Genomic DNA, 16678 nt, shown 5'->3' on the forward strand with positions numbered 1-16678 from the left:
TTTAAGAAAAAAAGTCTATACGAACTTGTGTCCGAAAATGCTTCGTTTCGGAAATACGTGCTGTTGAAATTGAATTTTTTGTTCGCTTTTTGAAAATAACTCTTGCAAAAAATAAGTTATTTGCACAAAATTCGGTACCCGGGTTTTTCAACGTGGGAAATCATAATTTTGTATTAATTTTCATGTAACATCTAGAGGGTGCTGCGTACGCTGTCATTATTTATTTCAAATTGCCTTAACTTTTTTGACAGTGAACTTTTGGTACTTTTCATGAAAAAACCTAATTCCCACACCTTTTCCAAGTAAAAAAGGTACATCTCCTCAACAACGCTGGAGGTGATCGTTTTCGAGATATTTACAATTTTCTATATCGATGAATATACTTTATAGTCAAATTTGATTTCTATAATTGTTGTCACTCTCCGCTTGCAAATTAAGTTAATTAAATCGAGTAGGCTATGAAAGTTTGTTTATAAAAATAGAAATTCTCTGTCACATTTTTAACTATTAATTAACAAATTTACAGTTTGGAGTTTATAAAGTGATTTTTTGGTACCATGCCCGACTTTACGAATGTTGAAATGGCTGATATGGTTTTTGCATACGTCTTGGCTGACGGAAATTCAAGTGAGGCCAGACGCATCTATCAGGAAAGGTATCCCCAACGCGTGACTCCTTGTGCAGCGACATTTGCGAATCTTTTCCGGCGACTTTCCGAATCTGGAAGCTTTGAAACAAATTCTACAGTAAGACGGGCACGGACTACAAGAACTGTAGAATTGGAGGAGGCGGTTCTCCAAGAAATTAGTGAACATGCAGAGACTACTACAAGAAAAATTAGTCAAACTTTAAATGTGAGTCACATGACTGTTTACAGAATTTTAAAGGAACAGCAATTATATCCTTATCATATTCAGCGTGATCAGGCACTTACGCTATGTGATTTCCAATCACGTATCGAATTTGTTCAATGGCTTCAAAGAAAAGTCGAACAACATCCACAAATTTTATCAAAAATCCTCTTCACAGATGAGGCTAATTTTTCAAGAAATGGTTACATGAACTTCCATAATAACCACATCTGGGCGGAAGACAACCCACATGCGATAACGCAAACTCATTTCCAAGACAGATTCTCTTTTAATGTATGGGTTGGCATAATTGGGGATTATTTGATTGGGCCCTATTTTCTCCCTATATGTTTGAATGGAGATACCTACATTTTTTGGAATACGAGCTTCCCCAACTTATGGAAGATGTTCCCATTGGTCTCCCAAATCACTCTTAGTTTATGCACGATGGAGCTCCTGCTCATTTTAGTGTGATAGCAAGAAATATTTCAGACGTAGCATATCCCCAACGATGGATAGGAAGAGGAGACACTGAGCATTGGCCCCCGAGGTCACCGGACCTCAATCCCGATTTTTTCTTTTGGGGACACCTAAAATCACTAGTTTATGCTAGCCCCATTGAAAACGAGGAAATATTGAGGGATCGCATTATAGCTTGCTGCGAAACGATAAGAAACACTCCGGGCATTTTTCAACGGGTGCGGAATTCTTTGATGAGGAGAGCAGAAGCTTGTATTACTGTTGGGGGTCGCCACTTTTAACAGTTGTTGTAATAGTTGTTTCATTCAAATTTTATATGTTTATTTTCCTAATAAGTAACATAGTACTTCTCCGAATTGTTTTTTTTATAAACTCCGAAATGTAGCACTTTCTAATTGAATAATTAAACCTGACAAATTTTTTAAATTTGGATTCAATAAGCAGTTCGATAATGCTCAGTTTAGAAGAAGTCTGTAGGGTATACTACGTATAAAGTTTGATGAAAATAACTAAAATTGCAAAAAACTTATGACAAAAACCTACCATGTTTTGAAAAATTTCAACAATCTGCATTTCGAAAAAGAATCATTCTTCGTTAAACATTTTATAGGAAAAAGTTGTTTATTTTGACGAGATCCACCACATACTTAGTTTTTATAATGTTCTCAGCAATTTCATTTAGGGCCCTAGGAGCTAAGTAATATGCATCGATATAGAAAATTGTAAATATCTCGAAAACGATCACCTCCAGCGTTGTTGAGAAAGTGTACCTTTTTTACTTGGAAAAGATGTGGGAATTAGATTTTTTCATGAAAAGTACCAAAAATTTACTGTCAGAAAAGTTAGGGCAATTTGAAATAAATAAAGACAGCGTACGCAGCGCCCTCTGGATATTACATGAAAATAATACGAAATTATGATTTCCTAACCCCGAGTACCGAATTTCGTGCAAATAACTTATTTTTTGCAAGAGTTATTTTCTAAAAAAATTCACTTTCAACACCCCGTATCTCCGAAACCAATCATTTTCGGACACAAGTTCATATAGACTTTTTTTCTTAAAATTGTCTCAGGAATACGTCACTTGAATATTTTAACGTACTTATGTTACACCCTGTATGTTTTAAAATAAATCAGTAAAATGTTACCTGAAAATGAAATATTGATCCTTCATCATTCTACTTGCAAAATGTATAAAAAAATTTACTCCACCTCGTGTCACATTAATAGAAGTGAAACTGAAGGTATTCATAGTGATCTGTCGATTCTGAACAAGTTAAAGTCCGTTTTATTGCGTTTAATCAATATTGTTTTTGAAAAAACCGGTTTGTACCCAGTGGTCAAAGTTTTTTATAGGTTGTTTGAAATATTCCAGGACATTAGAAACTCATCCATTTACTGTAAATTAGTATTAAAAGTATCTTACCCTTCCTGAAGTTTCAGAGTTGTTTTCATTCGTCCTAGTAACAGGATTGCTCAATTGGGTCATTTTCATTCTTTCGGCCATCTTGAAACGTTTCTTCTCTAATGCTGATTCCAGTACCACTTGTCGAACTATTTGTAATTTTTCACAACGTTTTTTTGGATCATATGTCTCACAATTGGACTGCACAAAATAAAATTTCATAAGTGTCTTTCATATCAAGTTTTCATTAAGAGTTTGAGGAGTGAAAAAATGGTTCCATAAAAAAATTGTTTTTTCATCGACAATGTTCAATGAAAATATATTTGAAGTCTGTTTTGTTATGAGGATATTAAAAAAACGTAGTTTTTTCATTATTAGAGAATAATTTAACCAAAATTCTGGATAAATCAAAACTGGAAAAGAATTTTTGTCGATTTATTTTGAACGGATGACACTATTTTCTGATACATATGAACAACCTTTGGAGAACACTTTCTGAGAATATGTGACATTATGGGTAATATATACATATATTAAAATCAAACATTACCAGTAAAAACTTGAATAAAAAGTTCAGTGTGAAATAAATTTGAATTGATTTAATAGATCTTCAGGTGATTCCACCTCGACAAAGTAAAGAGTGTTATTTGAAGAGAAAACATGAAATCTATTGAACTCCTTCGAAGTAATCTACATAGGAACTTATGAGTACTCAAATATTTCGGACTTAGGTTTGCTAGTTTCCTTTAAAATCACAATGGAAAATTTTTGATAATTCTTGTTTTTTATCCCATACATTATCATTGTCCTTAGCTCTGTCAATAAGATTGATCGTAATATTATCATTATTGAGACATTGAAACCTGAAAAATACCATCAATTGGTATAGTGGGATGCAATGCTCCATAAACCACGTTTTTTTCTATATATTTGCAATATATTTTCATCGTTAGTACAATATATGAGAATATAACAGACTAACAGATTCCTACACATCTACTTCACATATTGAGGGAGGGGCTTCTTACCGGCCACACCATATAGAAGTAAACACACGCATCTTAATAGAAGTAGTGTTACTTCTATACAGTGACACAAGTAAGTTCACTCTCCGCCGCCATATTTGTGTCAAAATTCCCCACCTCGAATTTTATGCGCGGCTGACCTACAGCGCAACCAACTGAATCTGGGGTGTTTACCGAGCGAGCGAGGCATGGAATATTATTACAGAGGGAGTCGGTTTTGTATATGTGAAAAATTTGTGTCTAGTTCCAAAATGAACAATGGTCAAGCTGTAGGTTGCTGTAATTTGCAGGGTGATGTCGACATTATTTTTTTTTATTTCCAATTTATTATTTAAGATTGAAATAATGAATATATAACGAAAATCATAAAATACATTGTTATAGACCATATATAGTGGGGTCATTAATATGCAGATTTTTTAATGAAATTAATTTGATGAAATTGAACTTCACGAATTGTATATGCCTCCACATCAACTTTTTGATTTGTAGCTGTAGGAAAACAATTACTTCCACTGAATTGGTTAAGGTTTTCGCGGCCGAGATTTTCAGTGTTGCGATCTTCATTCGGGTTTGAAGGCCGTTGTGGTTTCTGTTTAAAAAAATCTGTTTTTTCTGTTTTTCCGTTAATCAGCTGTCGCCCCCATACGAACGACAACTCTCAGAAGTTGAGAAACTTGTGCGAGCTAAGGACTAACGAGGTCTTACCTTTTAACGTGTGATTCCTAACACGGTAGGAACTGTATCCTAACGTTTCGCCAGCACGAGTGGCTGGCTTCTTCAGAGGTTTATTCATCTTGATAGTTTGTCGGCGAACCAGCCACCCGTGCTGGTAAAATGTTAGGATACAGTTCCAAACCACGACGGCCTTCAAACCCGAATGAAGATCGCAACACTGGACTTCCACTGAAATTTCTGCAAAACCAAAGTATCAAATGTATTTTCAAATAACCTTTTTTAGAGCCTACTTCCCATTTATATGTTCCAGATAATCTACTATAAATAGTAAATATGTCTATTCTTAGATTCTGTCATCAATAACAAAAAACATTAGAATTTCATTCGATTGACACACTTCATAATTAGCAAACTAGGCAATCCAAAACCAAGAAATCTGTATTTTATACTGAAATTTTGATTTACAATAATCGACCCAATAATATAAAAAAAACGATTCGAAACCAAACGAAATAAACGTTTGCTAAACTACCTCTTTTTTGTCTCTCATCAAGTTCTGCTTCAATCTATTTAATACCTATATTCATTTGTATTTTTCAATTGATCATCCTTACTATAAACACTAAATACTATAGACACAGAAAACAAATTGATTTTCTGAAAGAAATGAAAATATTTTTCAGCAAATCAACTGTAATATCAAAAAAAGGAAAAAAAAACGACTGGACAAATGAGATTCACTGAGGGGTGGCTGATAACAATTTCGGCATTTCTGCAACTTTGGGAAAACCTACATAGTGAAGGACACTCCTACACATTGACGAGGAATATAAATCAGGACTGTGTGGAAAATTATTTTGGTCAACTTAGAAATACTTGTGGAAATGCCAGAAACCCAAATCCTTCTCAAATTACCAGATGCTGACAGAAATAGAATGAAGATTCTTGTGGAAGTTCCAATAAATCCCTAAAAACTTTTGAGAGTAGAGACAAATGATTATAGAACTCTAGCCACACCAAAAGGCAACAGCTTGGGCTATGTTTGTGGATATCTTTCGGGAAAATGTTTAAGAAAACATTCATGTAAAGTATGTACAAATTTTGCCACCGCGGCTAGTACCACACTGAATGAAACAAATCTGTTTTTCCGTTAATCAGCTGTCTCCCCCATACGAACAACAACTCTCAGAAGTTGAGAAACTTAAGCGAGCTAAAGGCTAAGGAGGTCTTACCTTTCAACGTGTGATTTCTTACACGGTTGCAGAATCATCCCAGCTTCAACCAGATAAATTCTCTCGAGAAAAATATCTGGTCTAGACAGGAATCGAACCCACGGTCTTCCGATCGTGAGTCGGGCGCACTAGCACCGCGGCCAATTCCACAACAAATGTTTATAGTTATTTCAAGGCATGTAGTAATACAGAAGCCAAACAGTTTGGAAGTTCATATATATGCCTCCAGATTCATTTTTACAAAGTATCATTCATCTAGGGACAGAATTTCTTGATCATTTCAACAATTTATGTGCGACTAATTGCATAGACAACCAGCTCAGAAAAATGTTTTCAAAAATCAACATTTCTCATCCTTGTGATATTTTTCTTTAGGATTATTTATTTTCTCTTTTCACAAGGGTATGAATTTATTATACTTTGAAATGTGCCAATAGAAATTTGAAAACAAATGTTAAAAAAAAATCAAAAACTCACCATCCTGAAAAACCTTTAGAATAGATTAGCATAAGTTTTTAACCTAATTGTATAATCTTACTAAACAAAATATATGTTATTTCACCACCTTGTCTTATTTTTATCAATTCCTAAACAGTTCACAATCATAAGAGATATTCATTGGGAGCTCCTCGTAGTAACGATGAAGTCAGATCATGGTCACATATTTTTTGATCGAACCTCGTGCAGAGGTGCACAACAGCTCTAATCCGACACCTTCCTGCCCCGCCACACGGCAGCAAAAAATAAAATCTCCACCCGATACATCAAAGACGCCGACCGGGCGTGAATTTATTTGTGTTTACATCTACATGGTGCCGGCCATGACTCACTCTGGCAGCTGTACTACTAGTTGTAGCCACTTGTAAGTGCAGGTATTTTTATATGTTTATGTTTTGCATTTATATTAGCAACTTTTGTACTTCTTCATTTTTTTGTGTTGGTAATATTTTCAATATTACTCTACTACTGTATACTTTTCCAAAAATTCCATATTCAATTTGGAAATGAATGTCTGTCACAAATTTCAAAAAACGATAAATACACTGTTACCTGGCCGCTAAGGCTTACTATTGAGCACATACTAAATAAACTAATCTATTCAAAATTACTAGATTAAAGTAGAGTAATTAACTAAACCACATTATGTGAAAGTAACATTTATGGCAAAGTCACATAATATGTAACTTTTATAAATGTTATTCTGATGAGAAAAAAAGCGGTATTACTGGCACTCACATCATCCCATGATTCTCCTTGGGGTACATTTATTTCAGGGATGGGAAATCTATTGTTTTGGGGCCCAGCTTCACAATGAACAGCCATTTCCATTTCTCTTCTATCAGGACATATGGCATGATGATTCTGAAATAAGTAATTCAATATAGAACTGTAAATTTTGAAATTTCAAAACAAAATTAATAAAATGTCACACTAAACAGATGTTACATAAGAGTGATCATCTTCAAGAGTAAAATTACATCAAATTACAAATTACAGACAATATTGTCCTCATTTATACTATAGAAACCTCTGCTAGGCTATATAGTATCCTAATAGGTATTGGTCCACCATCGTTATTCATAATATTATTATGTTTACTTATTTCATCACACTCATAGGCATCTAGATGCCTGTTATTGTTAACTTAATATTAATGAACTAATGATGTTCCATATTTTAGGTGTGCTAAGTGTTCCTTATATCTTATTTTAATAGATCTTTCAGTCTGTCCATGATATTTTGCATCGCAGTCAGGGCCTTAGCGAAAAGAAAAACCAGGGGGAAGAAAATCCAAATTTTTACAACCCCACCAGCAAAATTTTCCAACTTTCGAAAAAATAAAAGCCGAGGGATTAGTTACTACTATAATATATTAATTTTCTTACTTAGCGATCCAAAGATTGGCTGAATGCTTATGCCCGTTAGGGTATGCACAAACAAAAATAAATTTTGGTAATTATAAAAATAATAATGGGAATTATTCTACTTTGAACCAAGGTCCTTGGTCTTCCACCATATCCACCATGTATAGCAATATTCAATACAAATGAAAGGAAACAACACTTATTGTGCTTATTGTTTTCTACTATTATTATTTCTATCTTCTCGGCCTAAAATTTTCCAACTTTTTCCCAAGTCGAAAAAGCAGGGGGAAAGCTTCCCCCCATCCCCCCATGGCGACGGCCCTGATCGCAGTCCTCACATTTAATTTCGTAAATTCCAAACTTTTCCGAATTCTCGACTTTGTCCTTTGGATTTCCTAAAGGGCTCTCTAGTGTATGACTTGTTTTAAATACCACCTTCATACCTAGTTCCTTGAAAATCTTTCCAAAGTTCTTCGTGTAGTGTTGGTATGGAACTGAGATATATATGTCTTGTTTTTCGTCTTTACTAAAAGTTGAGATTTCGTTCATTCTTAACCTAAACTTCTTCTTTCTTAGAATATCATCTACAATACCCCTCGAGAAACCGTTACTGACTGTATTGTCCGTTTTTCTTGATAGTCTGCAATTTTCCTTCAATTAAATGTGCCAACCAACAGACAGCCTTTGGGCCTTTACTAGTAAAGACACGCCTGAAAAAGCCATTCTATCGCGAAACACGTGTTGTTTTTTTTGTAAAATTGTTTAGTGCCTTATATTAATTAAGCAAAACAATATAGTAATACAATATAGTGAATACTGGCAATTCTAAAAGTTACAAAATATGAATTGAAATCATATTGTATTCATATTAAGAGAAGTGAATTTACTGGAAACATTAGCGATCGTGTTTACTATTCTTTTTTATTTCATGGAAGATGTAGTATCATTCTCTATTATTGTTATGATAGTAAATGAGTATGTTTATAATTATTTTCTTATACTCACTGTATGGGGTGGTTAGCCTTTGGCTAACCCTTTTTCTTTTATGTATAAATGTATTTTTATGCATAATAAACGATATTATTATTATTATTATTATTAAAAAAAAAGCTGTCAAAATAACCTCGGATTTACTTCAGGATCGGAAGTATAATGTATAATGTATAAATGTATAACATTATAAGATAAATCATTACATTTCAAACTTAACTTAAGGTACTTAAGGTAGAGATTGTGTCTGAAAAGGACGACTTAGGCACAGGTGCCTGTTGTGTCTTTGTCCATTTCAGACAATAGAATTATATAACAAAAGGAAAGAAAAGCGATATGTAGAGGTAGGTAGTTACAAGAGGCAGACAACCTGGAACAGAGACCAGTAAGTGGAATATTAGGAAAAATACTAATTAACTAATTAATTAATTAATTAATTAATGAGGAGCAATATAAGATTATGATTAGATGATTGGAAGAGGGATTCAGATGATTTCTCAGAAAATATTGAATTGTGTAGCACTGTTGAAAATAAGCTTCTTTATTTCATATTTAAATTTATTTTTATTGCGGATTTTTTTAATGTCAGCTGGAATAATGTTAAATAGTTTCGGTCCATAATAAAGGAATGATCTTTGTGTGACAGCCTTTTTGAAATGATTGACTTCGACGTTAAGATTAGATGCTGTTCTAGTATTGAGGGGCTTTCTCGGAAAGTGTTCATGATTTTGATGCATTCGCAGGAGACACTGGTAGATGTAGGTTTGTCTTATTTGGAATAAGTTAGTATCCTGATAAAGTAATTTAGTAGAGAAGAGTTTTTTTTTGTGAAGTATAATTTTCAGTAAAGTGTTCTGAGTTGTTTGTAAGTTTTGTAGTGTGCTTGTGAAAGCACCTCCCCAAATTGTTATGCAGTATCTTAGGGTAGATTCAACTAGCGAGTTGTATAACATAATAAGATTTTTTCGTGTTAGAATATCTCGTAGCAGATAAAATTTGTGAATCAGAGCTCTTAGTCGTTTAATCACATAGGTAATATGGTCAGACCACCTGATATGCTGGTCAATCATGACACCAAGGTATTTCAAGACTGAAACTTTTTGCAATTCAGGGCAGTTACAACCATAAAAATCCTCGCATTTGGGAGTGTAATTTGATTTTTATATTAGGTTGATCGCTTATCGTAGGTGAGAAGGTGATATATTTCGTTTTCGCAACGTTTAAGCTTAATAAGTTGTGATCCAACCAGATTTTTATATTTTTCAGATCCCTTTCAGTTTTTTTGTAAACTTCATTCCAGCTTCTCCCAGTGAATATAATTGCTGTATCGTCAGCATAGCAGATCATTCGACCTTCAAAGTTATTAATGTTTGCAATACTATTTATATATATTAGAAAAAGTATGGGACCCAGTACTGTTCCTTGTGGCACTCCTGTCTCAATTATTGATTTATTGCTCAACTTATCACCTATCTTTATCCTCTATGCTCGATTGTTCAGATAGTTTTCAAATAGACTTAGTGATAATCCTCGAATACCGTAATTACACATTTTTTCTAGTAATTTGTTGTGGGAGACAGTGTCGAAAGCCTTAGCCAAATCAAGGAAGACCGCTAGGCATTTATTCGATTTGTCCAAGGACCCCACCAGCTTACCAACAAAATTCAAAATGGCATCCTCCGTGTTGTAATTCTGCAGAAATCCATATTGACAGCTGGTTATTATGTGGTGTTTATCCAAAAATTTGATTAGCCTTGTCTTAAGTGAATGTTCGAATAGTTTTGCAAAATTATTAATAACAGAGATGGGCCGATAATTAGTCAATATATTACGTTTCCCAGCTTTAAATACTGGGGTGACTACGGATTCTTTCCATTGTTCAGGCATTTTTCCATTGAGGAAGCAGAGATTTATAATGTGTTTCAGTGGAGTAAGGATATGTTTGTGGATAGCTTTTATAACTTTGGTATCAATTCCATCCGTCCCTGGGGAGCAATTATTTTTCAATTTTGAGATGAAAGTTATTAGTTCCGAGGCTGTTATGGGTTCTAGGAATAATGATGATTGTATAGATTTGTCATTAAGAAAATGCGGGGGTAAGTTAATTTTTTCAATATTACTTGCCATTTTCGACCCTAAACTAGAGAAGAACTCATTAAACACATTTGCTTTTTCGTTATCATCATTTATTGAGAGTCCGTTTTCATTAAGAACGTCAGTTTGAGACACATTTAAATTTTTTTTAGCACCTGAGATATCATTGATTAAAGCCCAAGTTTTCCTACAGATCCCGGCTGCCTCACTCAACTTTCCTTGATAAAAATCATTTTTACTTTTTTTTATTAGTGCGTTGAGATTATTCCGGTATCGTTTATATCTCTTTTCAAGTTCAATAGAATAGTTGTTCAGTAGTTGTTTTTTTAATAAGTCCCTTTTATGTACTGAAGTAATTAGACCTAAGGAAATCCAAGGTTTTATTTTCCGAAATTTATTTTTTACAGTTTTCAGTTTAGTCGATTTCGTAATAAATTCATTGAGTTTTTGAATGAAGTGATCGTAAGATGTTTGAGGATCTTGATTTCTTACCACATTTGTCCATTGCTCGTTGCTAGTCAATTTCTCGAGTTTTTCAAGATTTATTTGTTTTACTATTATTTCTTTTCTAGATGTTGAAGGATTCGGATTTTTTCCTGAAAATTTTATGAAGATGGAGGTACTGAAATGATCAGTGATATCAGTATGAAAAATTATTGGGTCTATTTGTGTTGTATTCAATATGCGGTTATTTTTTTTGATAAATATATGATCAATAATTGATTTAGAATCCTGTGTAACACGTGTTGGCTTATTAATGTATGAAACAAATCCATTCAGGTTAAGTAAATCAAGGTATTTATTTGTTTCACACAGATCTAATCTCAGTAAATTGATGTTGATATCTCCCAGATAGATTTCTAAGTTTTGCTTACCAATTGATAGCAGATATTCTTCCAAGTCTTCAATATAACTTTGAGTGCTTGTTGAAGGGGGTCTATAATAGGCGGTTATACCAATTTCATTATTATGCTTCAATTTGAAAGTAGCACGAAGGAATTTACTATCGTTGATTTTTTTGATTACAATGGTAGGGATTATGTGATTTTTTATATAGATTACAGTTCCGTCACATTGATTTATGCATGAATCATTAAAATAGACCGTATAATTTGGTATTATGAAATCATTTACTTCAACTTGCCTCGTTTCTGATAAAACTATCACATCTAAGACATCTTTTCCCTTTTCCAGATAAATAAGCAGTTCATCAAAGTGTTTCCTCAGACTACGAATGTTAAAATGTACTATTCCTAAACCATTCTCTGTTTTTCCTCTTATCTCATCAATATATTCTTGTAAACTACCTAGTTCTCTTGTGTCAATTTGCTGTTGACTATCTATCTCATTTAGAAAATCCAGCATAATGAATGCGAAACCTGAAGAACTCCTGCAGATATTATTCAGCGATTAAGGCATGAATATTTGATGATGTGCTTAAACATAAAAATTATAGGCAAAAATACATGTATATACATTAATTTTCACACATATGCACATATATACTCACATGTACATATGTAATAGTTGAAACATAATCATATGATGTACAAAATGAGAAATTTCACATTTATTTTATGACCCTACCACATTTCTTATTTATTTTGTATAATTGTATAATTGAATTCTTTCATTATAAAATACATAAATTTTCCCATTTTCGGACCATACATTCTTAAATCCAATTTTTTCAGCTATTTGATTCACCAGTTCCACTTTTTTCTTGGTCAGGTCTTCTTTAATAACTATCCCAGTGCCTTTGAGCATCTTCTTCTTCGCATATATGTTTTGTTTCACTGTTATGTTGCTTAACTTCAAATAGATACATCGGGATTGTTTGTTAGTCTGTTTACCCACTCTGTGACATATTTCTATATCCTCAGATTTCAGCTTCATTCCCATTTTTGAATTAAGGAGATCAATTAATGCAGTCCTGGTGTTCTCTTTTGGTGTTTCTTTTAGATTAAAGATTCTCAGACTTGTTTGTCGACTTAGTTGATCAAAGTATTCAAGTTTCATTTCAGCTTCTTCACGTTTACGAATTTCCTCATTCATGTTATTTTCCAATGATTGATTTTTTTTTCAATTTTATGCTGAGAAGAATCTAAATCTGATTGGAGGGACGCCACTGAATTCTCTAAATCGGTAAAACGTTTATCCAGAGTTTTTACAATAGCCTCCGTCACACTATCGGCGATTGTTTTTATGAATTCTCTGTTCTGCATGCCTGTACTTACGGCTTGGTTTACCGACTTTTCTATTTCTTCTTTGATATCCCTAGTTATAACCATGATTTGTTATTATGATATATAAGATCAGCACTCTCAATACTTAATGACCTTTTTCAAGCCTCAAAACACCACAGTAACTCAGTTTTTGGTATTATTTTCAGGAGCACATATTTTATACGACTATTCGCAGTATACCATGGGCGTACGTACTTTTTCAAATAATTCACTATTATTATTGGTCTAACCAAATATCCAGCAGTATCTACTTGTAGCAAAATCAGTGATACAATTTCAGTACAAGTTTTTAGGAATAAAATTACAGTTGTACCCTTTTGATTGTATTGAACAATTTATTTAAAACCTTTTTTCATCTAACTCTTTGTAGAAATAAACTTGGTAGAAGGAAAACTATATATGGAGACATATGAATCTGAATATACATATATGAAATGAAAAATTGGGGGTGATTCTTTAAAATTCCTTCAAAGTTTATTTTTCACGGGACTTTCACTCAGACACGTTCAAAAAATTTACTTGTCTACAAAATGATGGCAAAATTGGCCTCAGAATCATTTGCTGTCAGAATTTGCCCTAGTAGAGTCTCGTCTGAGGTATGGCATTGCATTTTGGGGATTCTGTAGTAAACAACTCTTGAATTAGGTCTGCGTGTTGCAAAAGAGATCTTTGCGGTTTTTATGTGGGGCAAACCATAGGGATAGTTGTGAACAACTTTTCGTTAAATACCGAATCCTATTCAGCATCTTCATTCTCAAAGTTGTTTGCCTGATTCATAAAAGATATAACACTGATTCTCCAGATACACATAGAAGTTTGACGACTATTCAATCGAGCTAAAGTGTCAGGTAACTGGGAGCTTTATAAAACCACTCTAACGAAATACAACAAGGAAATTAGAAAGGCAAAACAGGAATCTTGGAGAAAGTTCTTTGAGAGTATCTCTGATTTACCTCGCAGCACAAGAATTCACAAGATTCTCTCTAGAGAGCCCACTGCTGAAATTGGGAAATAACAGACCGCCCATCTTCGACGGCGCTAAACCCCAAAAAAGAACGACTGTATGGGACGTCGCAAAAAAGGTTATCACAACACCGGCAATTGAATGGGCTATCAAGTCTTTTCAGCCCTTCAAATCTCCCGGAAAGGATGGTATATTTCCAGCTCTTCTTCAAAACGGACTGGAAATAGTTTTACCTATTCTCACAAAGTTGTAGAGAGTTAGTCTGGCGTGGAACTGTATACTACCCAGTTGGTTGGCAGCAAGGGTGGTATATATACCTAAAGTGGGCCGGAGAGACCCACACCCCAAATTGGTACGACCAATCAGCCTTACATCCTCGCCAAGCTTTCGTCTCTGAATAGAGACTTCGTCAGGACGCTAAAATGGAATACAATAGAAAAGAACTGAAAAAAATGGACAATAATTACAAGTAATCTGAGTTTTACCATTATCATACCGTTTATGATAGTGTTTATGTTGGACAATGTGGCCGTTATTTCTCGAAACGGTATACTGAACATGAAATGTCCTTCAGACTGGGAAAGCCTCAACCAAATTTTATTTCAATTAAAGCCTCAGATAATCGACAAAATCGAGGATTTAATATTAGTTGGTACGATAAATGCGATTGGTTAACCGGCTCCATTACACGAGAAAAACTTTTTTGTTGGCCCTGTGTTTTATTTTCCGTACAAACCGAATACCAAACGTGGTCTAAAATAGGATACTCCGATTTAAAAAATTTACCTCGTTCTACAGAAAGACATTTTAAATCTAAGGAGCATATATTTTCGACTTGTAAATTGAAATTGGTTAACAAACAAAATATAGCAACAGCTTTAGATACAGCTCAAAAAGAGCCCATAATTTCTTTTAATAATCAGGTTAGGGAGAATCGGTTGAATTTAAAAAGACCTATCGATATTACGATTCATTTGGGTTCCCAAGAATTAAGTAGCTTTTCACGGACCCGATGAAACCGAAGATTTAATCAAATCTTCGCGGCAATTACAAGGAACTTTTAATGTTATGGGGCAAATATAATTCACAATTTGGCACTTTCTCAAACGGTAACGTTTTTCGGGCACCTAGAAAATCATCAAAAATTTGCTTATAGACAGTGGGCATATATTATTAAGGAAAATAAGCAAGGAGATTGAAAGTGTTTCTTTTTTTGCATGGGATTTATAATGAAATATTGGACACCCTTTTAATGAAAATCAAAGTAAGATTTGAATAAAACTACTTTGATTTGTTGTTGTTTGAAAAATTTTCATCCTATACCAAAAATTTTTCCTAAAAACGTTATAACGACTTAATAGCTCAGTATCCATTTTTCAATGTTACTTAACTGAAAAATGAATTAATCGTAATGTCCAGCGACCCACAAATGTTTCAAAATTGCAAGTCTCCTTCAGATTTATTAAACTTTATGTTTAAAAATGAAAAATTAAAAATGAATTATATTAAATAACTCAAAGACAACCCTTTTTCCTTGTTTTTGTTTTTTAATGGTCAGTTTTATACGTATAATTTTCGGCAATACACAATTTTTGTTTGCATTTATGCAAATATTACGTATTTGGCTTTAAATAGATGCGGTACCCAAAAAAATTTCGCGCCTTCGGTGGGCTTTTCTGTGTGTATATAGTCTTTATGACTTTAGCCTCCCCTGTTCTCCAAAGCACGAGCCGTCACTGCCCGGATTGTTATTGCGATGTTTCTTCTATTCAGTTATTTTGCTACTTGGGTATGAATTCGATTTATCTTTCGTAAACCCTTTAAATATTAATTGAACCTCCCAGAAACACCCTGTAGAGCTCGCTGCAGAGGTAATAATTTTAATTCAATGGCAAATTTCAAGTTTGTTCAGAATAAGTGTCAGGAATTTCATAACAGTACTTAAATATTTTCAATTACAATATTCAAATTTTATAGAATGAACTGGCTTGAATAACCAAATTTTTTTATACATAGTTTACTATATTATAATGGTATAAAAAAACAAAAAACATACCCGCCTATCGCGCTCATCTATTATGTGATTAACATTGAAATCACATGCTACTTTCTTCGTATCAGGATAGTTCCTTTTGCATTTCACTAAATGCGTGCTCATGCGGCTTTTCCTGATAAAGTGGGATGGGTCGTAAGGACATTGTACTTTCTCCTCACCTCTGGAAAAATTCGTGGAAAATTTACTGGAAATTATTTCGAGAAAACTTACTCATTGTGAGTCTCCATTATTATCGGAACGGATTGAATATACTAATTTCAGAAAGTAATCAAAATTCTTCAACAGGTTAATAAAATAGTTATGTTGAAAATTACGCTACTTTAACTACCAACCACAGAAGTGAATTTAAAATGTTTTCGACAATTTCAGAAGATAAAAACTATAAAAAAGGTTATTAAAAAAAAAAAAGAAAAAATGTGTTGCTTTGTACAGGTGGTCCAGTTACCTACTACAAAAATATACTTTATGGCTACTTACCATAGACATGAACGTCAGTCTCACCCATTGCCAGTAATTATCCATCCAGATTATTTGTTTTGTGGTTCTGAAGATTTGCCATCTTTTCGTACTTTGACATAGGGTTATACATCTCAAACAAAAAAGGATTGTCACATAACACATACGCAGACGAATCATTTCTCTTATTCCATATTCTCATCACGTCACTGGATTTCCTATACGTATTTTGTTTCTTGTAAAATAACCGTAATTTAATTACGTCAGCAAAGAACAAGTATTTTCTTCATCTTTCTCAAAAATTGGGTTCTACGTTTCTATCATTGACACTCTCAA

The 16678-nt window shown here is 33.6% G+C and overlaps 1 protein-coding gene across 3 annotated transcripts in view; it reads right to left on the minus strand.

The window, feature by feature from the left end:
- The window catches only part of LOC111506231 (gametocyte-specific factor 1 homolog), a 30335-nt gene extending 14080 nt beyond the window's left edge, over positions 1–16255 (minus strand). For all 3 annotated transcript variants that reach the window (XR_012466022.1, XM_023161244.2, XM_074177868.1), the window contains exons 1-4: positions 16097–16255; positions 15887–16046; positions 6908–7033; positions 2758–2937 (exon numbers count right to left, since the gene is read on the minus strand). Coding sequence is in view for 2 of the 3 variants with exons in the window: in XM_023161244.2 (XP_023017012.2) it covers positions 2758–2937; positions 6908–7033; positions 15887–16046; positions 16097–16113 (483 nt within the window). In the remaining variant the exon portion in view is untranslated. The remainder of the gene's footprint in view (positions 1–2757; positions 2938–6907; positions 7034–15886; positions 16047–16096) is intronic.
- Positions 16256–16678: the final 423 nt, after the last annotated feature.

Source organism: Leptinotarsa decemlineata, unplaced genomic scaffold (assembly GCF_025532065.1).
Source record: "Leptinotarsa decemlineata unplaced genomic scaffold, Ldec_3_MD MMD2_tig00003308_RagTag_RagTag, whole genome shotgun sequence".
NCBI classification, from domain to species: domain Eukaryota; kingdom Metazoa; phylum Arthropoda; class Insecta; order Coleoptera; family Chrysomelidae; genus Leptinotarsa; species Leptinotarsa decemlineata.